Below are 26,308 nucleotides of genomic sequence, written 5' to 3' on the forward strand. Positions count from 1 at the left end.
AGTAAGCTAAATTATTTTTGCAAAGGCTGAATTGTTTATGTTTTTGATGCTCAATTTGGTTGGCCTGGGCGTATCAAAATTAGGCTTGAGTATCAGTTATACAAAATAGCCCTGCCCCGAAGCACTTTCTAATTCATCCCTCATTTGATTGAAGTTGTACCATATATCAGTCAGTCTGTATTGGAATAGACAGCAAGCATTTATGAGTACATAAAGTCTTTTGCAAATCTTTGACTGATGTCTGTCCATGTCTTCTGTACTGGTCGTTAAATTGTAGTCAACATTCCAAGTAAAGTTGTAAATTGTAATCCAGCTGGCTTTGCGTAAATATGACCTAAACATGACCGACTGGTAGCCTTAGACTACCTCATTTCTGATACTTAAGCTTATGCCATGAGTTAACATTAAATTTGATCTGAGTCAATGTGAATGAAGCTCTGTGGTATACATTATGTAGAGACAGACACCAAAAGCGCAAAGGGGGAGCCGATGCTACACTTTTACATCACATTTTGAATATGTAAATATCTACATTATTGCATTTCAGTCTCTTAAAGATTTGTGGGTTGTCAAGAATGCTGCGCTCGAATATGTTTCACTGGGTTGAAATTTTGTCATGACAACAAGCCTTCTGCATTCATTGACTAACTCTCGCCTTACTAACATTACATACTATATTACACATATTACATATATAGTTGATACTCTGTGTTTCATTCATAGTTTACACAGATTATTGTATGCCAGGGGTCGGGAACCTTTTTGGCTAAGAGAGCCATGAAGACCAGATGTTTTAAAATGTGTATCTGTGAGAGCCATATACATTTTTTTAAACATTGAATGCAATAAAATGTGTGCATTTTTATGTAAGACCAACAGTTTTAGATATAATGGGCTCTAATTATGTAGACCAGGCACACTACCCCACGTCAAGGGGGTGTGGCCAGCATACTTTCGTGAGCAGCGCAGTGTCCAATAATAAATCAAATACTTGCTGCCATTAATGCAACTTCTGCTGCTGCATGGTTTTGCACCATACTCAGTATATTTCATTCTTTTGGCCATCTTTGCCAGAAGGCTTGGTTCTGCAGCTTTAGCTATTTGACTAAAGGAGGAAAGTTTACATTTACATCTTAATGACCGAGGTACACTACCGCATTACCCAGTAACAATCGAGTTTTGGTGTTTGACCTGGAAAAATGGTCGGCCGTATTGCAGTAGAAAATAGATGGACGGATTAAAATGCATAAGAAAGTTGTTGATTTTTAATATTTTTAACAGTGATTTCTGTGATGTTTACTTTAAAATGTTAACAAACATACATTTTTATTGTGGTAAATGCTTGAGAGCCAGATACAGTCATCAAAAGAGCCCTACCTGGCTCCCGAGCCATAGGTTCCCTACCTCTGTTGTATGCAATCAGATTAAAAATAAGACTTTCCATCAGTTAATTTTTACATACAAACACGAACAGTAATGTAGGCAGAAATATGAGCCTTGATGTTTTGATGAATTCATAAATGCTGTCGTAGCGGGTCCGCACAGTGTGGTGGCGCAGGGCCGATAAAACGCATCACACAAGCCTCTGCTGGATACTGCCAAGAAAAACTCAGCTGACAGCTCCGCTCTGCCCTGCCAGTGTCGAATTTTCCCTGGCTGCTGACCAGTGCGGTCTAGAATCAGATAAGCCGCCTGTGTCAAATAAACCAAAGCACAGGAGGAGAGAGATCACAGTGACAAAAGGGAAGCATTATCAGGCCTCTCGCAATCAGCTATCATTCTCATTGGAATATTTTTTGTTGAGGTTCAGCAACCTTAAATGACCCATCATTATTTTCCCCCCCACTTTAATTCACCTATAAATTAATATTTCTAATAGTAACTACATGTGTACAATATACAACTATTCAGCAATCACTCACACACATTATTCAACTATGGTCATATTTTTTTTTTTGGAAAAACAACGCAATCAAGGGTTGCACGGTGGTGGAGTGGTTAGTATGCAGGCCACACAGCTAGGAGATCCAAGTTTGATTCCACCCTCGACCATCTCTGTGTGGAGTTTGCATGTTCTCTCCGTGCATGCTTTCTCCGGGTACTCCGGCTTCCTCCCACATTCCAAAAACATGCTAGGTTAATTGGTGACTCCAAATTGTCCAGGGTGTACCCCGCATCTCGCCCAAAGACAGCTGGGCTCCAGCATGCCTACGACCGTCGTGAGGATTAGCGGTAGAAAATGAATGAATGAATGAAAGAAAACAAAATCAAATTTAAGACCAGTAAGACCATTAAAATCACATTCCCATCATTTTGTGACTTTTGTATGCTAATGCCACAACCACCAGGGGGTTACTGACTGGCAGCACATTTGAGAAGCTAATTTACATTATAAAAACAGCTACCTTAAGCATCTTTAATCGGATAGAATTAAAACTCAACTGGGAGAAATGTGAAATTCCCGAAAGGGTTTTTGATGCCGAGCAGAGCATGCACTGATTTAAAATACCTCAAAGGGTGGATGTCTTTGAAAATCATTTGGGCTGTTGCTTTAGTCGCTCAATAGTCATTGAACTTTTGAAGAATTTCATTTTTCAAGATCCTAAATTTATAGCTGACGTACAAAATCTATAGCTTTATAGGGATGATAATACAGTGTAACCTTGGTTAATGTCATAAATCCATTCCAGAAGGTCAGACTCAAACCGAAACGTATGCTAACCAAATATTTTTTCCCATAGGAACTACAGGAAATATACACTTAATTCATTCTGGACACCCAAAAAATGTTAACAAAAAACATTTCTTATATAGCTTTACATCAGAAAACAATTCAATAGGCTTAATATGTATGTATGGTCATATCACTTCGGTAATGCACTTCGGTACGAGGTGCATTATTAAAAAAAAAAACCCAAAAACCTTAAACTGTATTATGGAAAGCAGGAAGTGAACAAATGTAACAGTTACTGATCGTAAAAGTACCAGATGGAGGGGTAGGATTTAATAAGCTTTGCTTCTTCCTACTCCTTTTGGACATGTGGAACTGTGAACTGATTATGGGATGCACTCAATTGTAATCTGATGCATGTTCAAATGAAATTAAACCATTACCATAATAGTTGACAAAGACGGCATTGAGGCAGCCGGCAAGGGGCAAACAGCCATCCACACTGACACCACCTCTGAGTTTTGCTATGATTTATTTCTTGAATCCCCAACTTTTTTTTTTGGCCCCATTGTGGATTATTTTGTAGCTGTGATCAATAAGAAAAGCAGACTTGATATAATTGACTCGACCGCTGATGACGCCATTTTAACATGCTACTAACAGGGACATTTTATGATACATTATTATACATTATTGTTGTATTAACAACATGACAAGATGTGCACCTTATTGTACGCTAACGGGGAAATGTATGCTAACCGAGGCAGACTTTTTGCGTTGACTAAGGGTGTACACCAACCAAGGTCCCCCTGTACAACATTATGTAAATCAGGGGTCTCAAACTCAATTTACGTGGGGGCCACTGGAGCTAGGGTCTGGGCGAGGCTGGGCCGCATCAGGCTTTCCAAAAAAAACAACAACAAAAAAACGCATTTATTAAAAACAGAAAAATGAATAAACTTTGCTTTGGTTCCGATTTTCTACAAGAAAAGCTCTGATAAAACATTCCACTGTTCTCAAATATCTTAATTTTTATTTTTCTACACAAAATAAGATCAAGAATAAAAAAATCAATCAATCAGTAATAAATAAATATAATAATAAAACGGCAAATAATAATTAAAAATTAAGAAACCACATATAGTTGGTGGGTAGACAAATTATTTTTTTCTGATTAAAATGAACAAAGCATTATTAGAGCCCTGTAGACATGACAAAACACGACTATAGTCACATTTATACTCTTTTTATTTACAACATATTGCGCAACTGCAGGGTCTTGAGACACATGCTAACTGGCAAACTAGAGAGCTAGCGACCTAAACGGTAGCCTCCAAGTTATTTCCTTTAAACTTAAAAAGCTAAAATCTTACCACTTCCACACGGATAGGGAGGATAACTATTAACAGTTATTTAACCTTTAACATGAACATTAATCAAACGTAATAATTTTTTCTGGGTACATGATACCATACAGCATCCATGTCAAACTTGCGCGGGCCGCACTAACATTAAACTTTCAAGCGGGGGCCTCAATTTAGTGTCCTGCGGGCCACATTTGGCCCGCGGGCCGCGTGTTTGAGACCCCTGATGTAAATGTTTATGAACATGTATATCTGCTTTAGTTTGAGCAATATTTATTTTTTCCGACAGGCATGTATGTAAAAAATGACAGTCACTCTGATATTTGCCATATTGTTAGATGCACTACTGTATCTGTGTGCAGACTAATAAAACGCCACTATGATTAAGTGTTTCCCTGGGAAATGACAGTAATCGGGAGAGGAAATGACATGTGTTGGACACAAAGACAAAACCTTTACTGAAGTTCCTAAGTCTCTTTAGATGTGCTGAGTCCTCTATCGTTCCCTGGGGTTCACATCTGTTTTTCAGACAGCCCTCTCTTTCTAAGCTGTTCATCCCTTCATCTGTTGAGCCCCTGTGATAAGCGCACGTTTAGACAGATATATTGGTCCCATTAGAGGCACTTGATTCCGTTGCTCTACAGGAAAGAGCGGGCCATTAACTTGCTGCTCAAGGCCACTTAAAGATGCACACATACATCTACTTAAAGACGTGTCGCACACACGCACTTCATAGGGTGCACATCCGCACCAAAAATGTGGCCAACAATTGAACATTTTTGAGGTGAAGTTAGGCTACCATCCAGACCCCGTCTTTCTTCTTCTTTCATTTGGGCAAGTATAGTCCAAGAAATCTTGGGCAAAAAATGAAATGAAGTACAGAGTAAATGGATGCCTGGAATGCGCCAAACAACCACATGAGGAAAACATTAAAGGTCAGAAACAGTTTGTGAGTGTGTGTGCCCATGCTTGCCTATGTGTGTGTTTGTCAGTCTCAGAGGAAGGGATTCATTGGGAGCGATGCTGAGGTGAGCGGAATCTATCTGATGATGTGCATCAATGCAGCAAAGGGCTCATCAACCTTGCTAGGATGTCCCTGTAGTTTCACCTGATATATATTTATAAAAAAAAACAAGGTGTATGTATGAGTATAAGGGAGTGCGTAAGGGAGAGAGAGAAGTATTTGCAACGATTTTTCCCCTCTAGATGTGCTGTATTTATTTAGCATGTTTAGGCTTGTCACGATAACAAAGTTTATGCAATTAATTATCATCCGATTTTCAATAATTTTGACTATTATTATCATTCAAAGATCATTGTGTCATGTCACATTTGAGCCACTAGATCAGGGGTGGGCAAACTACGGCCCGGGGGCCACATCCGGCCCGCCAAGTGTTTGAGTATGGCCCGCCCAATCTTTCAAAAGTATTTAATTTAAACTCAACATACAAGCTGGCATCATGGCCTGAGCCAACCTTTTGATGGTTGTATCAATTTCGTTGTTTGACATGGTCTGTTGTTTACAAAGTGCTCCTGAAAAAAGAGACACAAGCACATAACAATAATAAAAATTAAAATAATAATTATTATATTATTATTATAACTATTATGGTTATTATATTTATTATATTAATGCTAATTATTATATTAATTATATATAATAATATTATTATATTTGCATATTTTACATAATAATATAATAATTATTTTAATTTTATTTTAATTATTATAATATTTTATTATTTTAAAAATATTTAAATATAAATATAAAATAATAAATAATAATAGCAGATTGCATGACAATTTTACAGATACAATAATACCAGGTGGACTGTTTCGTGTAAAATATATAGTCTGCCCCCCCCGGAAATTTTGTTATATCAGACAGCGTAGTGTACCTGTGCGAGACACTGTCTGAGCTACGAATTTCGGCGTGTCACCACGTCACACACAATTCCTACTCCTAGGGTCAAAAGAACTACACACACACACAGGAACACAAATAGACAGACAATACACTACCAACGTACAATGCAGAATATTGACCAACTACTATGTCAGCTTTAACGACAGCAACGCTACATTATAAAGATCGTCTCTCTTAAAAAAAAAAACAAGACACTCCAATAAAACCTTCACACACACAACCCTGTAAAGTAATGTACATGACAGACGACTCGTGTTAGTTTAGATCAGGGGTCTCAAACTCGCGGCCCGCGAGACGCTAGTTTGAGGCCCCCACCTTGATGCCAAAGTTTAATGTTGAAATGACAGCTTAAAGCTGTGTGCACACCGGACACAATTAACATGATTTTGCCCCGCCCATACTGTTACCCTACCCTGTTACCCCGCCCTGTTTTGCTTTGGATTAGCAATGAAGCTAAAGGCTTATGACGCTGGGTACAAATAAATGCAGGAAATGATTTGGAATAAAAGATAAAGCATCTCATCAAACATGTTGTTAAAGTTACGATGCTGCTCCCAGATGGAACTGAGTACGATGCTAACTTGCTAATTGGGTAAAATTATTAAGTTTCATTAATGTCCATGTTAAAGGTTAAATAACTGTTAATACTGTACATTTGAATCTGAAAAAAATAATTTCTCTACCAACTGTATGTGGTTTCTTACGTTTTTCTTATTTGCTTATTATTATTATTTTACTTATTTATTACTGATTGATTTATTGTCTTTATTCTTAATTTGTTTATTTATTTTTTTAAATGTCATTTTGTGTACAGAAAAATAAAAATTAAGATATTTGAGAACAGTGGAATGTTTTATCAGATATTTTGGTGTGGAAAACCGGAACCAAAGTACTGAAAAAGTGTAGGGTATAGCAGAAGCAAAAGCATTGAAGATAGTTTTTTTAATTGATTTTTTTTCCAGTTTTTAATCAATGCGTTTTTGTTTTTTTTTGAAAACCTGATGCGGCCCGGCTTCACCCAGAACCTAGCTCCGGTGGCCCCCAGGTAAATTGAGTTTGAGACCCCTGGTTTAGATGTGTGTCCCATTATATGCATTGATAAGCTGCCTCTATCTGTTTTGATATCTTTAAGATGCACAGAAAAGAGAAAGGATGATAGGCCCATCCAGCCATCAATTTTCTATGCCGCTTGTCCTCACTACTCAGTCTAGGTCTGTTTCGCTTTTCAACAGCGTCTCGACTTGCTTTACCCTTAGGTGTTGAAGTCCGAGGTTCCGCTGGACTGGATGTTGGACTCAAGCTCATGGCTGAAATGGTTGTCTTGCCTTTTCGCCCAGCTCTCTGGAAACGCTCCAGTCATAGCCGAAATGTGCAGAGCAAAACATCAACCACTACAATGGTCCTTTCCACACGCGCATGTTCCCGAAGAATTTGGTCTTTTTTGTCTTTTGGCCAATTAAAGAGATGAACGTCGTGAGCCGTGCTGCCGCCACACAAAGTCTTGGCATTCTCTCTATAATCTGCCGCTTATCCTCACCGGGGTCGCCGATATCCCAGCTGTCGTGGGCCGAGAGGCGGGGTACACCCTGGCGTGGCCAGCCAATCACAGGGCACATATAGAAATCATTCACACTCACATTCATACCTATGGACAATTTGGAGTCAGCAATTAACCTAGCATGTTTTTGGAATGTGGGAGGAAACCGTAATGCAACATGCAAACTCCACACATAGATGCTCAAGCGTAGAATCGCACCCAGGTCTTCCCGATTTCCTGACTGTGTGGCCAACATGCTACCCACTTGCCCACCGTGCAGCCCCTGTCTGTAGTTCATCAACTTGAATATTAATTGAAAAATATCTGTAAAATGTACATGTATTTTATGCAAAAAAATATGTACTTTTTCCTCACTTTATCTGGTTTTATGAATTTTTGAATTTTTACACACACGGCGATTAAAAAAACCCTAAAAGAAAACATTAATGATGTTTCCTGGGCTCTGTCTGTTTGTTTTAATTGCAGAGAGATGTCATGCTCAGCTTGACTGAAATGCCTTTCTGTTAGCCAAAGTGTTAAGAATGAGTTACCAATTCTACCTGTGCCCTCAGGGGCTGTTCAGTTTGGAACGAAGTAGTATTTTGTCTAAGGAAAAAATAGATTTTTTTAAAATCAATGCACACCCTCAAGTTGAAGCACTTTGAAATTGTGGCTAAATGAAGAACAACCCCGTTGGGATTTGTGTCTGCGCATACAGTGGAACCTTGGTTAGCATCGTTAATCCGTTCCACAAGGTCTGGCTCAAAATCGCTAACCGAATCAATTTACCGAAAGAAATAATGTAAATCCAATTAATCTTCCAGAAAAACAAAACTGTTCAACACAAAACAAAAAATATTTCAAAATATAGTTTTATATGCAGAAAATTATTCAAAATGCTTCTAAATACATATAAATGATGAATGAAAGGGAAAAATTAACATTTAAGGTTACTTTAGCCTTCGCTGAAGATTGTTCCCAAAGACACAATCTGGCAGCGAGATCTTGGACACCACCTTCCTGTTTTGCCATGAGTTATTTTGTGTTTCTCATCTCAGTAACCCAAAAATGGGAGGGAGTCAAAGGGCGGTGTCTGTGTTTTTAAACTTACCAGTTCATATAATAGTTTACATATCAAAATATGGCACTTTGATTGAAAAAAATCTCTTTATGTGAAGGTTAAATCAGTATTTTAAATGTCCTTTCAGATGCTGTCCGGTTCACGCTGATTGACTGTTCTCAAATGTCATATAAACACACCGTAGTGTAGCCCATCTGCTGTTTAATACATGAGCCAGATGAACACGATGGCTGTTAAATTAGTACCAAAAGCGAGTTCACCAGACGTGAAGAGAATGTAGAGGGACTGGGCAAGCAGTTTCTGTTTGATTATGTCTCCCTGTCTTTGTCTTTGTCTTGAATAATGTAATATCCAAGCAAGGGTATGTGGGTCAGTGGGGCTTACCTACCCAAGAGACCGGTGCCACACCCACCACGCACACTTAATTCACTCACCGGGTTGTCTGCCTGTCTGCCACGGTAGTTAACTCACTGTGTGACGTCATGCATTTTTCATAAAGTCTGGGTAGCCCAGTCAATATTTAATATCTGGTATTGACAGGCAAGTACGGTGGCAGGACTACTAGCTCCCCTCCTCCTGCTTTCATCCATTTCTGGCCTGTAATTGAATTAGCTCTGTCTAAGGATGACAAAGAGCCAGTCATTAGACAGCGAGTAGCTGCACTTACAGCGGATATGAAGTTAAGCAGGAATGCGCTGAGCTGCTCAGGGTCAGATAAATAAAGGGAATTTCATTTTAAACTTGTTACATTTTTCCTTTACTTGTTTGGCAAGGACTAAATGCATTGGCATTCCTCTCCTTTTCTCTCATTTCCACTGCCTGTTTACTTTTTTATGTGTTCACACCCATTTCTTTGTTTGCAGTGCTTCCCACCTGCTCACCGCTGGACTTCCACTGTGACAACGGCAAATGTATCCGCCGCTCGTGGGTATGTGACGGAGACAATGATTGCGAGGATGACTCCGATGAGCAGGACTGCCGTAAGTCATCTCTTGTTATGGTAGTACAGTAAATCTCGGATATATCGGACTCGGATATATCGGAAATTCGCTCACAACGGACAGATAAAAAAGAACCGATTTTTCTGTAATGCATTTCCAATAAAAATTCATTGCATATATCGGATTTTTTATAACGGATTTCGCCTATTTCGGACAAAATCTCCAGTCCCGTTCCAATGCATTTCCATTAAATTTCCCTCGCATATATCGGATGGCCGCATCGTGGCGCTCCGATTCGGCGAATCGTGACAGGCCGCTATACGACGTCATTTGCAGCGTTTGCAGCGTTGCCTGCGCGTCCAGGTACATTGGAAACATAGTCAAGGAAGTGCCTTTTTATAACGGATAAAATCCGATTCACACATATACCGGATATAAATCCGATATATGCGTAAAACGGACATTTTCCGGTATACGCATATAACGGATTTCGCTTATATCGGACAAAACCAGTGGGAACAATTGAATCCGATATATCCGGGGTTTACTGTAGTTGGTGATAGTTAACATTTGCAAACAATCAGTCATTCTTACAGCCATTAATAAAGAACAGCACATAAGGAACAATAAGGCATTTACTTTTCATCAGGGGTTCTTAACCTTTTTGACATTGAGGTTTGATTTTTCCAGTACAGAGTGCCCCAGGGCCCATTAAATACTAACACTGTAGAGATTTAATTTATCTCATTAATTTGTTTTCAAGAATAAATCAAATCCACTCACAGTTTAACAAGCTAACAAGCCGTACTTTAAGTCAGGATTCTTAGGTAAAAATGTAGTCTTTTTGTGGGGACTGGCACCACTTTTGTCTTAATTTTTTCGTTTTAAAACTTATCCATTGGTAGTTGTCGTTGAATGTCTTCTTCTGATGCTGTGTGAGCTTGTTAAACAACTGACGCATTACCGCCACCATCTGGTTGGAAGCTGCACTGTAACTGAGCGTCTCATGGATAGCATACAGTAGCATAGCGGCTAGCCTATCTCTGGTGTCTTCACTTGATAACCTACTCTGCAGTCCCACGGCCCTCCAGGCCCACTGGTGCAAAAATCAAAGTTTTTTGCGGCCCTGTAGGTGGCGCTTGAGGCCCAAATTTGGTTAAGAATCACTGGTTTAGATTACATGTGCAGAGTTTCCAGTCCAAAATACCCCAGTTCTGCATGCATGGTAGACCATGTCTATGCACGCATGTGCCTTTTTATGCAGGCTTTTCTTGTTTGAAAACATCGTAAACAAGGGCTTCATATTTCATTATTGCACAATAAATGAACATATAAAGCATGTAACAATGTGAAATGATATGTAACAATGGGATAGGTCAACAATGCTTGCATTTTGAATGACTGGCTTTACAGTTATTATGTTACCTCCGTCTACACCAAGGCTGCTGTTTTTTAAAAAGAATTTTGGCTTGAATGATTTGGCTGTGTTAGCAACCATCAAGGCCAACTGGTTTGTTGCAGAAAGAGTTTCTATGAATCTAATGTTAACAAGGACAGAAAATGTTCAGTACCTGGATTTTGCCGTTTCCAGTAAGTGGCCAGTAATGGATTTGAAATTGAAATTGAAGTGTGAGAACAGAAGTCAGCAAATTCTCAATTCTGAATCCCATTTCAATATAGATATCGATCCGATGACAGCAAAAAGTGTCTAAACAAATATCGGGTTATACTGGCCTGCATTTAAAATCTGCTCTATTAAGCACTCCGATACAACCAGTCCATTTGGGGATCTGTTCCAGCACTTCTGTCTTGCAGCAATTATTGCACACTTTCTGTAAATCCTATAAACTTCATTTCATTTCTCATGCATGTGTTTGTCTGCTATATGATATATTTAACTGAAACGATTGATCCAAACAACCACTGATTTATAAAGGAAAATCTTGAAACTTTGTCGTACCACTGTACTTGTGAAAATAACCTGATAAAAATGAATTTTAAAGTTGAAAAGTTAATGTAATTAAACTATTTTATAGGTCCGGACATGATGGAAATGCTTAATTGATTAACAAAATATTATCAAATGAAAATATCTTCTTTTAACATTTAACAACAACAAAACAACACAACTACTTGGGCAAAGTGAATCACAATTCTGGAGGACACGTTGACAGTTTAAAAAATACAAAATAAAACACTTGATTGCATTCTCTCAGATTATTTGACTTTGAATTATAAGACCACAGAAGGCTCAGTGAATCCATAATGATTCAGTTGAATCACTCTCTTCTTTAGAATGGCAGAAAAGAACACAAAGTGTCCTTTTAAGATCTAATTTCAGCACATACATTGTCAATACAGATCAATGCAAAGTACCCCCCCCCCCATCTAATCAACATCAACATTTTTTTCCACTCCTCTCCAACCCGAGATCAATTATGTCCAGACATAAAGAAGAAACAATATCGAACCTTTCCCCCCCCACACACATCTGTTGACTCAGGCTTTGCTCTACACTCTATTTGTATTGTTATTGTGTTGTGGCATACTGTGCTATGTCATTTAGCTCGCTATGTAGCAACAACATGAAGAATATAACTCCGGCTTCAACTGCCACTGTATTTGCGCAGATCAATTATTTACAAAGTTGAATTCTGCAGGAGACAGACCATGAAATCAGCACAGGGAAATGACAAGCTACCACCCATCAAAAAGACCGGCGACAGACATTGTTATCGTCTTTCATTTTTATCTGGGGTGGGAGGCTTTTGTGAAGCAGCTATTAATTTTTTAGTTTCTCGCAGAGTAAATTTTCATTCCTCCCCCCTTTTTCCCAAAACTGCTTATTATTTAATGCATTCCTAGTCTCTTTTTCCCCACCCTGAATGTTTTTCCATATACTCTGTTCCACCCTTTGGTACAGCGGTTTTAATTTATTATTTATAGACAGTGACCCGAAGAGTCACAATCGCACCCATACACATTTTCTGTGGATGTATATATTTTTTATTCTATAAGCTTGATTTGATTTTGATTTTCTATATAAAGGGAAACAAAAAATAAAGCAGCCACATATTGAGGAAGCTCGGTAATTACTCAGAGCACCCTTTGCCCTTTGCCGTTTGGCAGCTGGGTGAGTGATCAGGGTCTTCAGGGCTTGTCAACCTTTGGCCTTCCTTTGTTTACCTCGCTGATGGCAGCAAATACAACAAGCGTGGGAGGTTGGGGGAGAAACTCAGGTTGGTGTATTCGTTAAATGTGAATAAAATCAGGTTTTGATTTTGATTTCAAGGAAACAAGTATGTGCATCACAAGTATTGTATGTTGACTGGGGACAAATCAGAAACGGATGGCTTGAAATATATAATATATTATTGAAAAGAAAGACATAAAGGATGGCATGCTTGCATAAAATTGTCTGGAAATAAGTGTTAGCTTTTAATATCCTTTTTGTCTATGTTCACACTACAGGTCAATTCTGATTTGCTCATATGTGACCTGTATATGATTTGTTCATGTCTGTGTGAACAGCACAATTCACATTTTTTCAAATGTGACTCAGACATCATTCGTACGGATGTGGCAGTTCACAAGCTACCATTCCCAAAATTCTTACTGTCTTTCTTCTTTCTTCAGAATCATTGAGAAAATATTGACTCCCTTTGCACAAAATCTATGAAATGCATTAATCAGAGCAGGCTAGGAAAGTGGTGATCAATACTGAAATATCGATACTTTGATACCAGCTCCTTCATGCTGTCAAGTCGATTCTGATTGAAATTCAATCAAAATAGTGATACTTTTGATATGTCAACTACATGATTGTTTTTTTCTGTTGTATATGAGCTTGGTTATTTTATAAAACACCCCACTCTGTAATTATTTGGTGCTTTTCACCTTATTGAGGTGTTGAAAATCTTTGCCGAACTAGTTTTATGCTAAATCGCTAATTCTAGCACAGCACTCGACTTCAACCACGGTCATCACATGGACAGCCTGTAAGTATCGGCTGTAACTCCAATTTTGGTTCGCAGTTCAGTGCAAAAATCAGCACAACTTGCATTTTAAAAACACTGATTAGTTGGGCCTCTCTTATGTATATGTCATATATCATACATGGCAATAAAAACAATACCTATACTGCTCCAGTCTCTGGCAGGCCATGTAATCCGTGATAAGTCAAACACAGCGACAGTAGATACAAATAACTTGGGTCTTGCTACAAGAGCCATCTGCCAGGGCTTTGAAGCTAACTTTATCTTATCTTATCTAAATTATTATCTTAAATTACTATCTAAATACTCTTTTCTTTCTCCAGTTCCCATCAATATTTGTTCCAGCTTGTGGCCACAGAGTTACCGTGCTTCAATCAAACTACTGTGTTGGGTCAAACAGGAGAAGCACATGTCAATCGCATGTCAAAAAAATTGCAGCCGTTAAAGGAAACTTCCGTTTGACAGCCTTACTTAAATGCCTTATTTTTTCGTATGATGTCCATATTGGGTAATATGAGTATAAAGATCACTATAGGGTTGTTAGTTCATGTCTTGAGTGCTCTAATAGTGTTTAAAAAACATATTTAGTGGGTAGTCAGTGGGTTGTCTTTGTTTTAACTATGAAAAAAATACAATTTCTAAATAAAGAATTCTGATTTGCGAAAATTCTCATCAAAGTCTTGTTGGGAACCAATTAATCATGATAAGCAAGGTATTACTGTAGGTCCTTGCAATCAATGAATGGCTGAAGATAAGGTTGAAGATAATGATCTTGATATAACACTTCTCTAGTGAAGTGTACATTGACATCAATTCAATTCCCAACAGAAATATATAAGCAGCTAGAAATTGATACCTTTGGAAAGACGAGGAGAGCAAGCGAGTATGCAAATTCCAGTGTCCAGGTTGTACATCTAACATTGGATCTAAAACAGCAGTTCAAGGCAGTCAAATAAATTCAGTTCAGTTGAATTATGGGATTGATATCTGTGATGTATGATTCACGTGTACACATTCCAGGAGTGGTATCATGTCATTCCTGTCCCCGGTTGACTCGGGCTTTGAAGCAGCAACACGCCTTGAAAGAGCTCAAACATCAAACTGAAATCTCTGCTCTGTTGAAATGTCTGTGTTTCTGCCTATCTTTATCTCGTTGCGTTTGTCTCAGCTGTCTAACACACACACACACACACACACACATTCACACGCACACAACATGATAAATTATAGATTGCTACCTGCCTTTGGGCCATAAGTCGTTTGTTCCCCTTGACTAACGTGTTTACTCTGCCCTGGGCTGGTGATGGTACGGATTTACCATTGATTCAGGTTGGTGACTGCAGACGACTGCTTTTGAAAATCCATTCAGCACTTTAATCGATCGGGAGTGTAATTAATTAAAAAAGAAGGTTGAGGAGTTAGACTGAGAGATAAGGATTTGGACAGAAACGGTGTCAATGTCATGGTGCTACAAGTTTACTGGAGACGGTGACTTGTCTTACTACCTCATGTGGGCAAAGGCCCTGGATGACTAATATGTCTTTTATGTCCAGTCTCAAGGTTAACTGTTTTGTGAAATAGCATTCCCTTTTATATCGTAGCCAGGGTTCTCAATTAAAGCATAAATCACGCTGCGGGGAGTCAAGGGAGAGAAGCTGTAAATTTAAACTGGTTTTGCATATAAAGCAAGTGGGATTTTATTTTAGCTTATTGATTTCTGGAAAATGAATTCCCTCAGCAATAATTTTCATCAAATGTCAATGAGGCTATAAACCTGATGTGAGGGCCTCTGTGGAACTCGCTCTTTAATACACTCAAATGTATTTGTCTAGCTCAGCCTGCTATACTCATTCAAACATTGTTTTGGATGGCAAGAAACTGTAGCACGCTTTCATGGAATAGCGATGCTGATTCCCCAATAGAACCATAACCTGAAGAATGTCAGTGTACTGTACCTTTACTGATAATGATGGCGGAGTAAAAGGTAAAGAAAAAAAAATGTGTATTTCTCTGCAGGAGTTATATGAAATATTGCCGTATGATATGATGTGCTGTTGTGGTATGTACATACGTGCCACGATACAACAGATCCACGTCACGGTGTTCAACTTCCTGTTTAGCCACATTTGCTGTCTGTTGTTTACATTTTGTTGGTGACAAAATTGATTGCAATGTGCACGGCGGTCGAGTGGTTAGCGTACAGACCTCACAGCTAGGTTCAATTCCACCCTCGGCCATCTCTGTGCTGAGTTTGCATGTTCTCCCCGTGCATGTGTGGATTTTCTCTGGATATTCCCGGTTTCCTCGCACATTCCAAAAAACATGCTAGGTTAATTAGCGACTCCAAAATTTCCATAGGTATGAATGTGAGTGTGAATGGTTGTTTGTCTATATGTGCCCTGTGATTGGCCGGCGGCCAGTCCAAGGTGTACCCCGCCTCTCGCCCGAGGGTAGCTGGGATAGGCTCCAGCACCCCCGCGACACTCGTGAGGATAAGCGGTAGGAAATGAATGAACAAAATTGAATCTTTGTTCATTTTCTTGCTTCTTCCGTCTTCGTCCCCTGCTTGGGTGACATCAGTGATTACTTGAGGCAGAAAAACATAAATGACTCCAATTATTTGAGGAATTGTTACACCATTAGTTGTGATGCCATCTACCAGAGGTGTGGACTCGAGTCACACAACTCAAGATTCAAGTCACAATTGAACTGGACTTGAAAATTTTGACTTTGAATTCGATTTGGATTTTGACATTGACCCACTTAATTCTATTCTACTTGAAATACTCAATATTTTCAGTGAACGTGTTATGTAAAATGTGCCCCCATTCAAAGTATTTAACTAACGTGAACATTATTTGTACCAAAACATTTTCCCACAGAATCTACCGTCCATGAATGCATCTACTATCAATGTCTCTTCAGGTGTAGGAACAAACAAAAAGGATGTAACTTACATTTCTGTTAGCACCAGACTACTGGAGAGTGGCAGGGATGTAGTACTGTATGAACATAGCTTGCATTCCCAAACTATGGGGTCATGGTATTTTATATGGTATATGGTAACCACTTCACAGTGCTAAAGCATTTCTTGACCTGTCTTGTCTTAACTTCAGAATTGACTTACACTCTTTACCTGAGACTTGAGGCTCAGGACTAAACATTTGAGACTTACTTGAGACTTATCCAGCCCAATATGGTGCTTTTGTTAGCCCGAGTGTGAGGTATGTAGCAAGCCTCTCTTCCGTGTTTATGGGAGATGTTTGCTGTGAGATGGTCTGATAGTTGTTGAGCTTTGGCCCCAGGGAGCATTTACAGTACTTGCTGCTCAGTGGCTTACAAATAAATTGACTTACACCACTGAAAAATCACTTCCTCTGTGTATGTTTGTTTCTCCAGCGCCCAGGGAGTGCGAGGAAGATGAGTTCCAATGCCAAAACGGCTACTGCATTCGTAGCCTCTGGCACTGTGATGGAGACAATGACTGCGGGGACAACAGCGATGAGCAGTGTGGTGGGTACACATATAGTACATGTACATGTTGTCACATGCACATACGATACTTTCATAGTGGCTTTATACTTTTGATTTGACTTTTTTTTCAGACATGCGTAAATGTTCTGACAAGGAGTTCCGCTGCACAGACGGCAGTTGCATTGCTGAGCATTGGTACTGCGATGGAGACACGGACTGTAAAGACGGATCTGATGAGGAAAACTGCCGTGAGTAAACTTAAAATGCATTCACTTCAGGGAGTCATCTCGAAGAGTGTATATAAATGCAAGGTTAAGGTGGTTCAAGGCAAAGACACTGATGCTCAGTGGAGCCAGTAAATAAACATAAATAGTATGCGGCCTACAATGCAGTTTAATACATTACAATAATATAGATAGATAGATAGATAGATAGATAGATAGATAGATAGATAGATAGATAGATAGATAGATAGATAGATAGATAGATAGATAGATAGATAGATAGATAGATAGATAGATAGATAGATAGATAGATAGATAGATAGATAGATAGATAGATAGATAGATAGATAGATTTTATTAGATAGACTTTATTGTCATTGCACAATAACACAGCAGTGAAATTGCCAATGAAATGTCGTTGCCTGGCTCCCGCATAATAATAAATAATAATATTTATAATTATAGAGAATAAATAGATGACATCAAATATGAACAATGTCATATATACAAGTGAAAGACTATTTACCAATTACTGTATTTGCTGGTGGCGGCACGGCGGTCGAGTGGTTAGCGCGCAGACCTCACAGCTAGGAGACCAGGATTCAATTCCACCCTCAGCCATCTCTGTGTGGAGTTTGCATGTTCTCCCCGTGGGTTTTCCGGGTACTCCGGTTTCCTCCCCTATTCCAAAAAGATGCTAGGTTAATTGGCGACTCCAAATTGTTCATAGGTATGAATGTGAGTGTGAATGGTTGTTTGTCTATATGTGCCCTGTGATTGGCTGGCTGGCGACCAGTCCAGGGTGTACCCCACCTCCCGATAGGCTCCAGCACCCCCCGCGACCCTTGTGAGGAAAAAGCGGTAGAAAATGAATGAATGAATGTATTTGCTGGTAGACACGGAATGTAACCCAGTGGGGTTCAACTGCATATGGCCATGAGTAATGTATGGGATGGCATCTGATTGGATATGGAATTGCCACCATTTATACACCATTGCTGTGTGATGGACAAACGTGACAACTTGCATATCCTGAAGCAGCCGCATAGCGTGTTCCCTGACTGGCTTTCCGTGTAAGGCCATGATACTGATAATGGTTGGTCAAAGAGGAAGCTTATCTCTTAGCTTCTTAGCTCTTCTATGACTTCTGTCATGATGCTGCAAATAATTTTGCAGCCATAAGAGGAAATATTGCACATAATCATCTTCAGTCAACTTTTCCTTCATTTTTATCTTTGACAGAACTTCAAAGTACTTCCAAGACTAAAGTGCTGAACCATTTTTCTCAATGCAGTCATCTGTTGACCGTGTGTGTCTTTGTGATTGTACATTTGTGTGTGCGTATATGTGCAGCCTCAGATGTAATGGCAGCCACCTGCAGCGTTGAGGAGTTCCAGTGTGCATATGGCCGCTGTATCCTGGACATCTATCACTGTGATGGAGACGACGACTGTGGAGACTGGTCAGATGAGTCAGACTGCTGTAAGATGTCCCACACTGACATAAAAAAAAAACCCACTCCACGCATTAGCAAAGCTTGTTTACCATCTTCCGTGGAACCGGCATAGTCGTTGATTGACTGCAGGCCATCGTGAAAAAAAAATATTTTAAAATATTAATGTTACATACAAGAATGTTGTGGTTCTGAGTATCATGTTGCACCCAACCGGCTCTCAGCATCCCTGCGCCTTCACCTCCCATCTCAAATTTGTTACTTCTTTGTTTCACTCGCTCATTGACTATATAACCGCTGGTTTGCACACACACACACACACACACACACACACACACACACAGACACACACCTCTTTGATGTGTTTATCTGCAGTGCGATAAGCGCAGCTTCAAGGTTTTCTGTCATCATTTCAGCATCACCAAGGTCACAGTAGTCAGTTGAGTGGTTCTCTCTGTTCCTCCTTTCTTCCTTGTCCACGTTTTTAAATAGCGGCCATGTTCTTAACTTAACACACACACATGCTACTTTATACACATGCACTTAAATAAAGAAGATATATTTAACCATATTACTTAGCAGTGAGAAAATAGTGTGAACTGTGCTGCACACACACACACACACACACACACTCCTATGAGGCATTCCTCAGAGGCATGACACATCCTCACACAACATTCCACGGTAGTGCATCTCCAGACACATGAAGGGTGCTTTGTTAGAGGAAAAGTGTCTCTCCTCTCTCCCGGTCATGCTAACATGCTAAATGCACGCACATCCACAATACAATGTACATGAAAGTGCAACAAATTGAGTGTGTACGTGTATCACTATGCTGACAACCAACACAAACTTTTGTTGCCTGCAATGCTCTCGCTTTCTCTTTGGGAAAGCCACCTGCTGTTTTGATCATCTCTGGATTCTCTCAGCCAAGCTGATAAGCTTGCAGCGGCAGGCGTGAAGCACCTTCCATGTCCCTCTTTCTTTTGCTTTCCTTCCCGCCTTGTCGTATTCTTCATCTTTGGCCCGCTCTTCAAGGGGAGCCAGCATGTGCTGTCAGGAGGAAATATGCCAGAGAAATGCACATACCAGATTTAGGATGCTTGTGTTTGATTTGACTTTAATCTGCCTGTCCACCTCCACCCTCGTCGCTGGCATTTTACAGCATCTCTGTAATTTCACATCACATGTAGGGATATGGAGTGGGCTATATAAAGCAATGACAGTTAGTTGAAGAGTCAAATACACCATGTGTGCGAAGGTATGGTAATGGTAATGGTAATGGTAATGGTTTTATTTCATTTGAACATGCATCAGATTACAATTGAATGCATCCCATAATCAGTTCCCAGTTCCACATGTCCAAAAGGAGTAGGAAGAAGCAAAGCTTATTAAATCCTACCCCTCCATCTGGTACTTTTACAATCAGTAACTGTTACATTTGTTCACTTCCTGCTTTCCATAATATTTTTTTGTTTTTTTTTTAATAATGCACCTTGAGACACCTTCATATTTTCAGGACTTTATTACTTCCCTCCGTTCCTTTTTTGCAAAATGTGGGGAAAAACTTTACTTTTAACTTCATTCATTCCTGACTAGAAATTAGCTATGTATTATTAATTAATGGCAAAATGTATGTTTGTGTGCAGCATCTCATCAGCCATGCAGGTCTGTTGAGTTCATGTGCAGCAGTGGGATGTGTATCAACGCTGGCTGGAGATGCGATGGCGAGTTTGACTGTGACGATCAGTCCGATGAGAAGAATTGCAGTGAGTACCCACATTTGTCAGTTTTGCGTGCTCGGATGTGTATCTATTGTCACTGCGGTTTCTTGTGATGCGACTTACCCAATACCGAAATGATTGTCTGCAGCTACGTCCATGTGCACCGCTGACCAGTTTCGGTGTGGAACAGGACGCTGTGTGCGGTTGTCATGGCGATGCGACGGGGAAGATGATTGCTCAGATCGCAGTGATGAAGAGGGCTGTGAGAAAACCGGTGAGACTATGCTGATCATTTTTTTCAGAGGCTAAATATAACACGCATTTAAGTTGTCGTCATGACAACAGTGGAGCTCTCAACAAAGTCACAATTTCTTTCAGTTGAGCATCAGAGTCGTTGTTTTTAAGAGCCTTATAATCTGACCATTTGCTGGTGAAAGGAAGGTTTTTACTCCACTTGTTATGTCCTCTAATGTCCATACGTAGTACATTAGATCAACTATTGTATGTATGTACTGGGGATGCTACGGTTGATCTGCCACTAATCAATATGCCGATAAACGCCTTTCAAAGCCCATCACAAAAACTGATCTATGTGCAGTGGCAAATCCTACATGTCTGCTGTGTCACGTAGGGTTGAGCCGACAAGGGACTAGTCCAAACTAGTCCTCAATCTTCAGTCTGACAGCTTGACACTACAATGATCAATGCCAGCGTGTTTAATCACTTAATCACCCTTACCAAACGTGTTGCTGTTCACAAAAACGTGCATGTTAGGTTAATTGGCGACTCCAAATTGTCTGAATGTGTATGAATGTGAGTGTGAATGGTTGTTTGTCTATATGTGCCCTGTGATTGGCTGGCGACCAGTCCAGGGTGTACCATGCGTCCCCCCTTAAGTCAGCTAGGATGGGTTCCAGCATACCCCCACGACCCCAGTGAGGATAAGCAGCATATAAAATTGATGGACGGCTAGATAATGATTCCAAACACACCTCCAAGATGACAAATGCCTTGCCGAGAAAGGCAAAGGTGATTGAGTGTGGCTAAATATGTCTCCAGACCTGAATAGGACCTGAGCACCCGTGGGTTATCCTCTAGCAGAAGGTACAGGAACACATCCACTTCTTCAGGGAGGCATGGAAGAGGATTCCAGTAACAGCCTGTACAGCGCTAGTGAATTTCATGTTTTCAGTGGGTAACAATTTAACGTCTGTGAATGTACCTCGCGTTTTTGTCAGTTCTATTTGCTTACTATGCCGCCACGACCTGCGTGCATGTTTTTACGGAACTTTGTCAATCTTGAGCGGGAGGGGAAGGGCATTGATTGGGGGCTAAAGTTTTCCTTCCTGGATTTAAACATTGTTGAACAAAGTTGAGGACAATCTTGCATGAACAATAACGGATTGACCCCAAGTCGTAGCCATTTGGTGGGAGACTCGGTTACCAATTCCAACAAAGTACTTCCTGTCCTCCAGATAGTCCTCCAACCAGTTTAGAGCAATACCAGTTTCCCACCCAGTTTTCTAACCTCTGTAATAGGATAACTGTGTCAAAGGCGGTGCTCAGGTCAAGCAGAACTAAAACTGAGACTTTGCCCGCATTCGTGTTCAGATGGATATCATTTATCATCTTGATCCGAGCTTTCTCAGTTCTACCCTAAAGTTTGTGGACACAAGTCAGTAGGCTGTTGATAAACAACATTTTCTGAGCCTTTTCCCACTAATGGCAGTTTTAATATGGGCCGCTAGTTGTTCATCAAGATTACTCTTCTTAAGAAGAGGCTTAATGACAGCAGTTTTTAGGGCCTTTGACCTTCTATCTCTGAAGCGAGATTTGAACTAGATGAGTAAGTTGCGGTAGCAAACTGCTCAGCACAGACCTTCGAAATCTAGTGGGTAACACCACGTTGATGAACACAGACTGCAGATGATGTATTGGACCGTTGTGTCAATGACTGGTGTGAACTGTGTCAGCTGGAGGTGTTTGGCTGGCTGAAGAATAGTTATCTGTGTTGTAGAAATGACATTTTTTTTTATATACCTTGAAGTTTGTCATGAAAGAATATTGCAAACGTATTGCAGGGCGCTGGAACTGGAGTGTTTTTATTCTGTTAACTGTAGCAAACAGTACACAAGAGTTGTTGGTATGCTTGGTAATAATTTCAGAAAAATATCTCCCTTGTTGTGTGCAAGATTTGTTTGTAGCTTTTCTTAGTAAACATCATAAACTTGGAGCTTGGACTTGTGCCATTTCCATTCGGCTCTTGTGCACGCCTTTTTCTGTGCTATGACACACTCTTTCTTTTGTCCATGTCACATTTTGCCTACTTTTAACCATTCTAAGCTTGACAGGAGCAATGGTATCCAAAACATTTACAACACTTGATGTATAAGAACTGAGAAGATCATCAACGTTAGAACGTGGTTTGGGCGTAACAGAAAAGACAAAAGGGATCAGATAAAGCATAAAAGCATAAAACATTGACATTTGAAATATCAACACCCTTAGTGGTGATCAGTGTGACTTCTGCTATGTGTTGGTTCCGTCACATGCTGAGCTAGACCAAACGTTTCAAGGACAGCAGGGAGTTCTTTAGCATGCCTGTCATTAGCTACATCCACATGCATGTTTAAGTCCCCTGCAATAAATAACCCAACGGTCAAAATCAGTGCACACAAGGTACTATGGTACCCATTATGTCATTATGTCATATCACCTCGTACTTTGGTACGTGACAAAAAAACAAAAAAAACAAAAAAAAAAACTAAAATTATATTAGGAAAGCAGGAAGTGAACAAATGTAACAGTTACTGATTGTAAAAGTACCAGATGGAGGGGTAGGATTTAATAAGCTTTGCTTCTTCCTACTCCTTTTGGACATGTGGAACTGTGAACTGATTATGGGATGCACTCAATTGTAATCTGATGCATGTTCAAATGAAATAAAACCATTACCATTACCCAGTGAAAGTAATTGTAATTGTCAAATCCAATCTGGGGTGGTTTGCAAATGGTCATATAAAAGTATGTTTTTGGAATGACACACATTGAGACATTTTTTGGATGAGTATATTGTCCCTGAATTTGGCACCCAAAACACCCCCCACCCCTCTGGTTTTGTTGAAATGAGGAAGACTCGACTCAATCAGGACAGCTTTCGCTGTGTTTCTGTTGAGCCATGTCTCGGTTAAAAACATAAAATCAAGATTGTAAAAAGGATATACAATTATTATTTTATGGGAAGGATAAGCGACATAGAAAATGAATGAACTTATATACGTATAAGATGACACGTATGCCAGAAATATCTCTATAGCGATTCATTCATGCTCAACTCTGTAGCTTTGTCTAATTGAAGTTTGTCATTTCAAAAGTTGTCTGCACCCTCGTTAGACTCTCACTGCTCCTATTGTGTCATTCCAAGCATCTACTTGTTTGGGAGCAAACACTCACAGGTTGTGACTTGCTCTTTAAGATAGCGGGGCATTTAGCAGCTTCAGAGACTGAAATGGTATACTGTATCTGTCAGAAGGTGAAAACCACCCAAAGTACTTTTTTTTGTACTTTTACAAGAAAATGATCACACAGCGCTGTAAATAGCCAGTAAATGTCATAATTTTGCCGTATGTTGTACTGCTTGTCAATGTAATGAAAATCTAATTGAATCTATTTAGAACATTATCTTGTTTAGTTGTGTTTACTCTGTTTAATCTACTGTAATATACATGTTTTTTGACTAGCAAATACAGTGGAACATTGGTTAGTGTCGTTAATTTGTTCCAGAAGGCCCACCTCTAACCGTAAGAAATCATGTAAATCCAAATCCAATTAATTTGTTCCAGAAAGCCAACAATGTAAACGCAATACAATTATAGTTTTACATGCAGAAAACACTTTGCAATTTTCTATACCGCTTGACCTCATTAGGGTCACAGCCAATCACAGACCTAACTTCCTCCTGACTTTCATTTCTAGATTCCTGTCTGTCTATATTTATGTCTGATTTGCATTTAATTAAATATTCTGATTAATTATGTCATGTGAAAGGACACCGTGTGTGTTATGTCTCTCTTTGTGTTCCGATCTAGTTCAACTTGCCATAATTAGAAGTCCCTGAGTGTCCTCTCATAGACATTTATGTAAGCTGCTAATTAACATCCCATGTAGTAATTAACCCATCAGTGGTTCAATATGAATGATGACTTGCGTGGGGAAAATAGTTAATGTACTTAAGCACTAATGTAATATCTAAGCCAGTTAATGCAGTAAAAGTGTTTTCCGGTTCCTGGGATGTAATCATATGGTCTATAGCAGGGGTGGGCAAACTTTTTGACTCTCTTTTGATATAACAAAATTTCCGGGGGGGCAGACTATATATTTTACACGTAACAGTCCACCTGGTATTATTGTATCTGTAAAATTGTCATGCAATCTGCTATTATTATTTATTATTTTATATTTATATTTAAATATTTTATATATAATTAAAATAAAATTAAAATAATAATTATTATATTATTATTATGTAAAATATGCAAATATAACAATATTATTATATATAATTAATATAATAATTACCATTAATATAATAAATATAATAATCATAATAGTTATAATAATAATATAATAATTATTATTTTATTTTTATTATTATTATGTGCTTGTGTCTCTTTTTTCTGGAGCACTTTGTAAACAACAGACCATGTCAAACAACGAAATTGATACAACCATCAAAAGGTTGGCTCAGGCCATGATGCCAGGTTGTATGTTGAGTTTAAATTAAATACTTTTGAAAGATTGGGCGGGCCGTATTCAAACACTTGGCGGGCCGGATGTGGCCCCCGGGCCGTAGTTTGCCCACCCCTGGTCTATAGTGACAATCAAATAGAGAAAGACATGCAGGGAAATGTTGTTTAACTTGAATCTTCTTTATCCGATTTAGAAGAAAGAGACCACAACAAGCACGGAAACAAAATGGGTTGCCTCACGGGAAACATCTTAAACAACTTTTAGGCGTCTCACGGTATTTGACCGCATTGTTTTGTCAACACTAAATTGAACGGAGGTTCTGTCGGTGTCCCTGCAGAGACGTCCCCTTGTGCTCCGGACCAGTTTCAATGTGGGAATGGACGCTGTATCGGTCAGAGGAAGGTGTGCAATGAGGTCAACGACTGTGAAGATGGGACTGATGAACTCCCACACCATGAATGTCGTGAGTGGACATTTAACACGATTGCAAACATCTTTGTGTACTAATACTCATGGCAATGTAGAGTAGTATTCAAGTCATCCACAACCACAACGTGTTTACCTGGACTGTTTCCATGTACTGTAGGTCCACGCTCCAGTGATGGTAACTGTAATCAAAATAACGGAGGTTGCTCCCAGAAGTGTCAGATGGTTAGAGGACTGGTCCAGTGCACCTGTCACACTGGATACCGACTGATGGATGACGGCAGATCCTGCCAAGGTATGTGTCTGTGTGTGTTTGTGCTTAGCTGTGTAGTAACACAAAAACATTAGACATAGACAACATTAACAGTAAAACATATTGTTACTCAAAATAAAGGATGCGCACATTAACCAGCAGTTCTGATTTCAAGGTTTCTTTCTGTAAAACGACGATTATCACAGTCGAGAAAAAATCTTAAAATAAAAGCATCCTTTGCTGTAGGACTTTAATTAGTAAAATACTGAACCCGCCAGCAGTTCTTTCAAACAACTCCCTCTTTTCTATGGCCTCTGTGGTGTGTTCCAGATGTGGACGAGTGTGCCGAGGAAGGATACTGCAGCCAGGGTTGCACCAACATAGAAGGCGGCTTCCATTGCTGGTGTGTTCAAGGCTATGAGCTGCGGCCCGACAAGCGGAGTTGCAAGGCCCTGGGTAAAGAACAAGTGCACTATGTTTCAACTTTGA

General features: G+C 39.5%; 1 protein-coding gene across 4 annotated transcripts in view; it reads left to right on the plus strand.

Annotated features, from left to right (window-relative positions):
- lrp4 (low density lipoprotein receptor-related protein 4) overlaps positions 1-26,308 on the plus strand; it is a 111,161-nt gene that overhangs the window by 58,708 nt on the left and 26,145 nt on the right. For 3 of the 4 annotated variants that reach the window (XM_058088485.1, XM_058088486.1, XM_058088487.1), the window contains exons 3-11: positions 9,444-9,560; positions 16,916-17,029; positions 17,122-17,238; positions 18,568-18,696; positions 20,317-20,436; positions 20,540-20,665; positions 25,478-25,603; positions 25,727-25,861; positions 26,150-26,275. In XM_058088485.1, the coding sequence (XP_057944468.1) occupies positions 9,444-9,560; positions 16,916-17,029; positions 17,122-17,238; positions 18,568-18,696; positions 20,317-20,436; positions 20,540-20,665; positions 25,478-25,603; positions 25,727-25,861; positions 26,150-26,275 (1,110 nt within the window). Of the gene's footprint in view, positions 1-9,443; positions 9,561-13,970; positions 14,846-16,915; positions 17,030-17,121; positions 17,239-18,567; positions 18,697-20,316; positions 20,437-20,539; positions 20,666-25,477; positions 25,604-25,726; positions 25,862-26,149; positions 26,276-26,308 lie in introns of those variants that run through there. The other variant, XM_058088488.1, reaches the window with a different exon arrangement.

The sequence above is a fragment of the Doryrhamphus excisus genome, chromosome 12 (assembly GCF_030265055.1).
Source record: "Doryrhamphus excisus isolate RoL2022-K1 chromosome 12, RoL_Dexc_1.0, whole genome shotgun sequence".
Lineage (NCBI taxonomy): Eukaryota > Metazoa > Chordata > Actinopteri > Syngnathiformes > Syngnathidae > Doryrhamphus > Doryrhamphus excisus.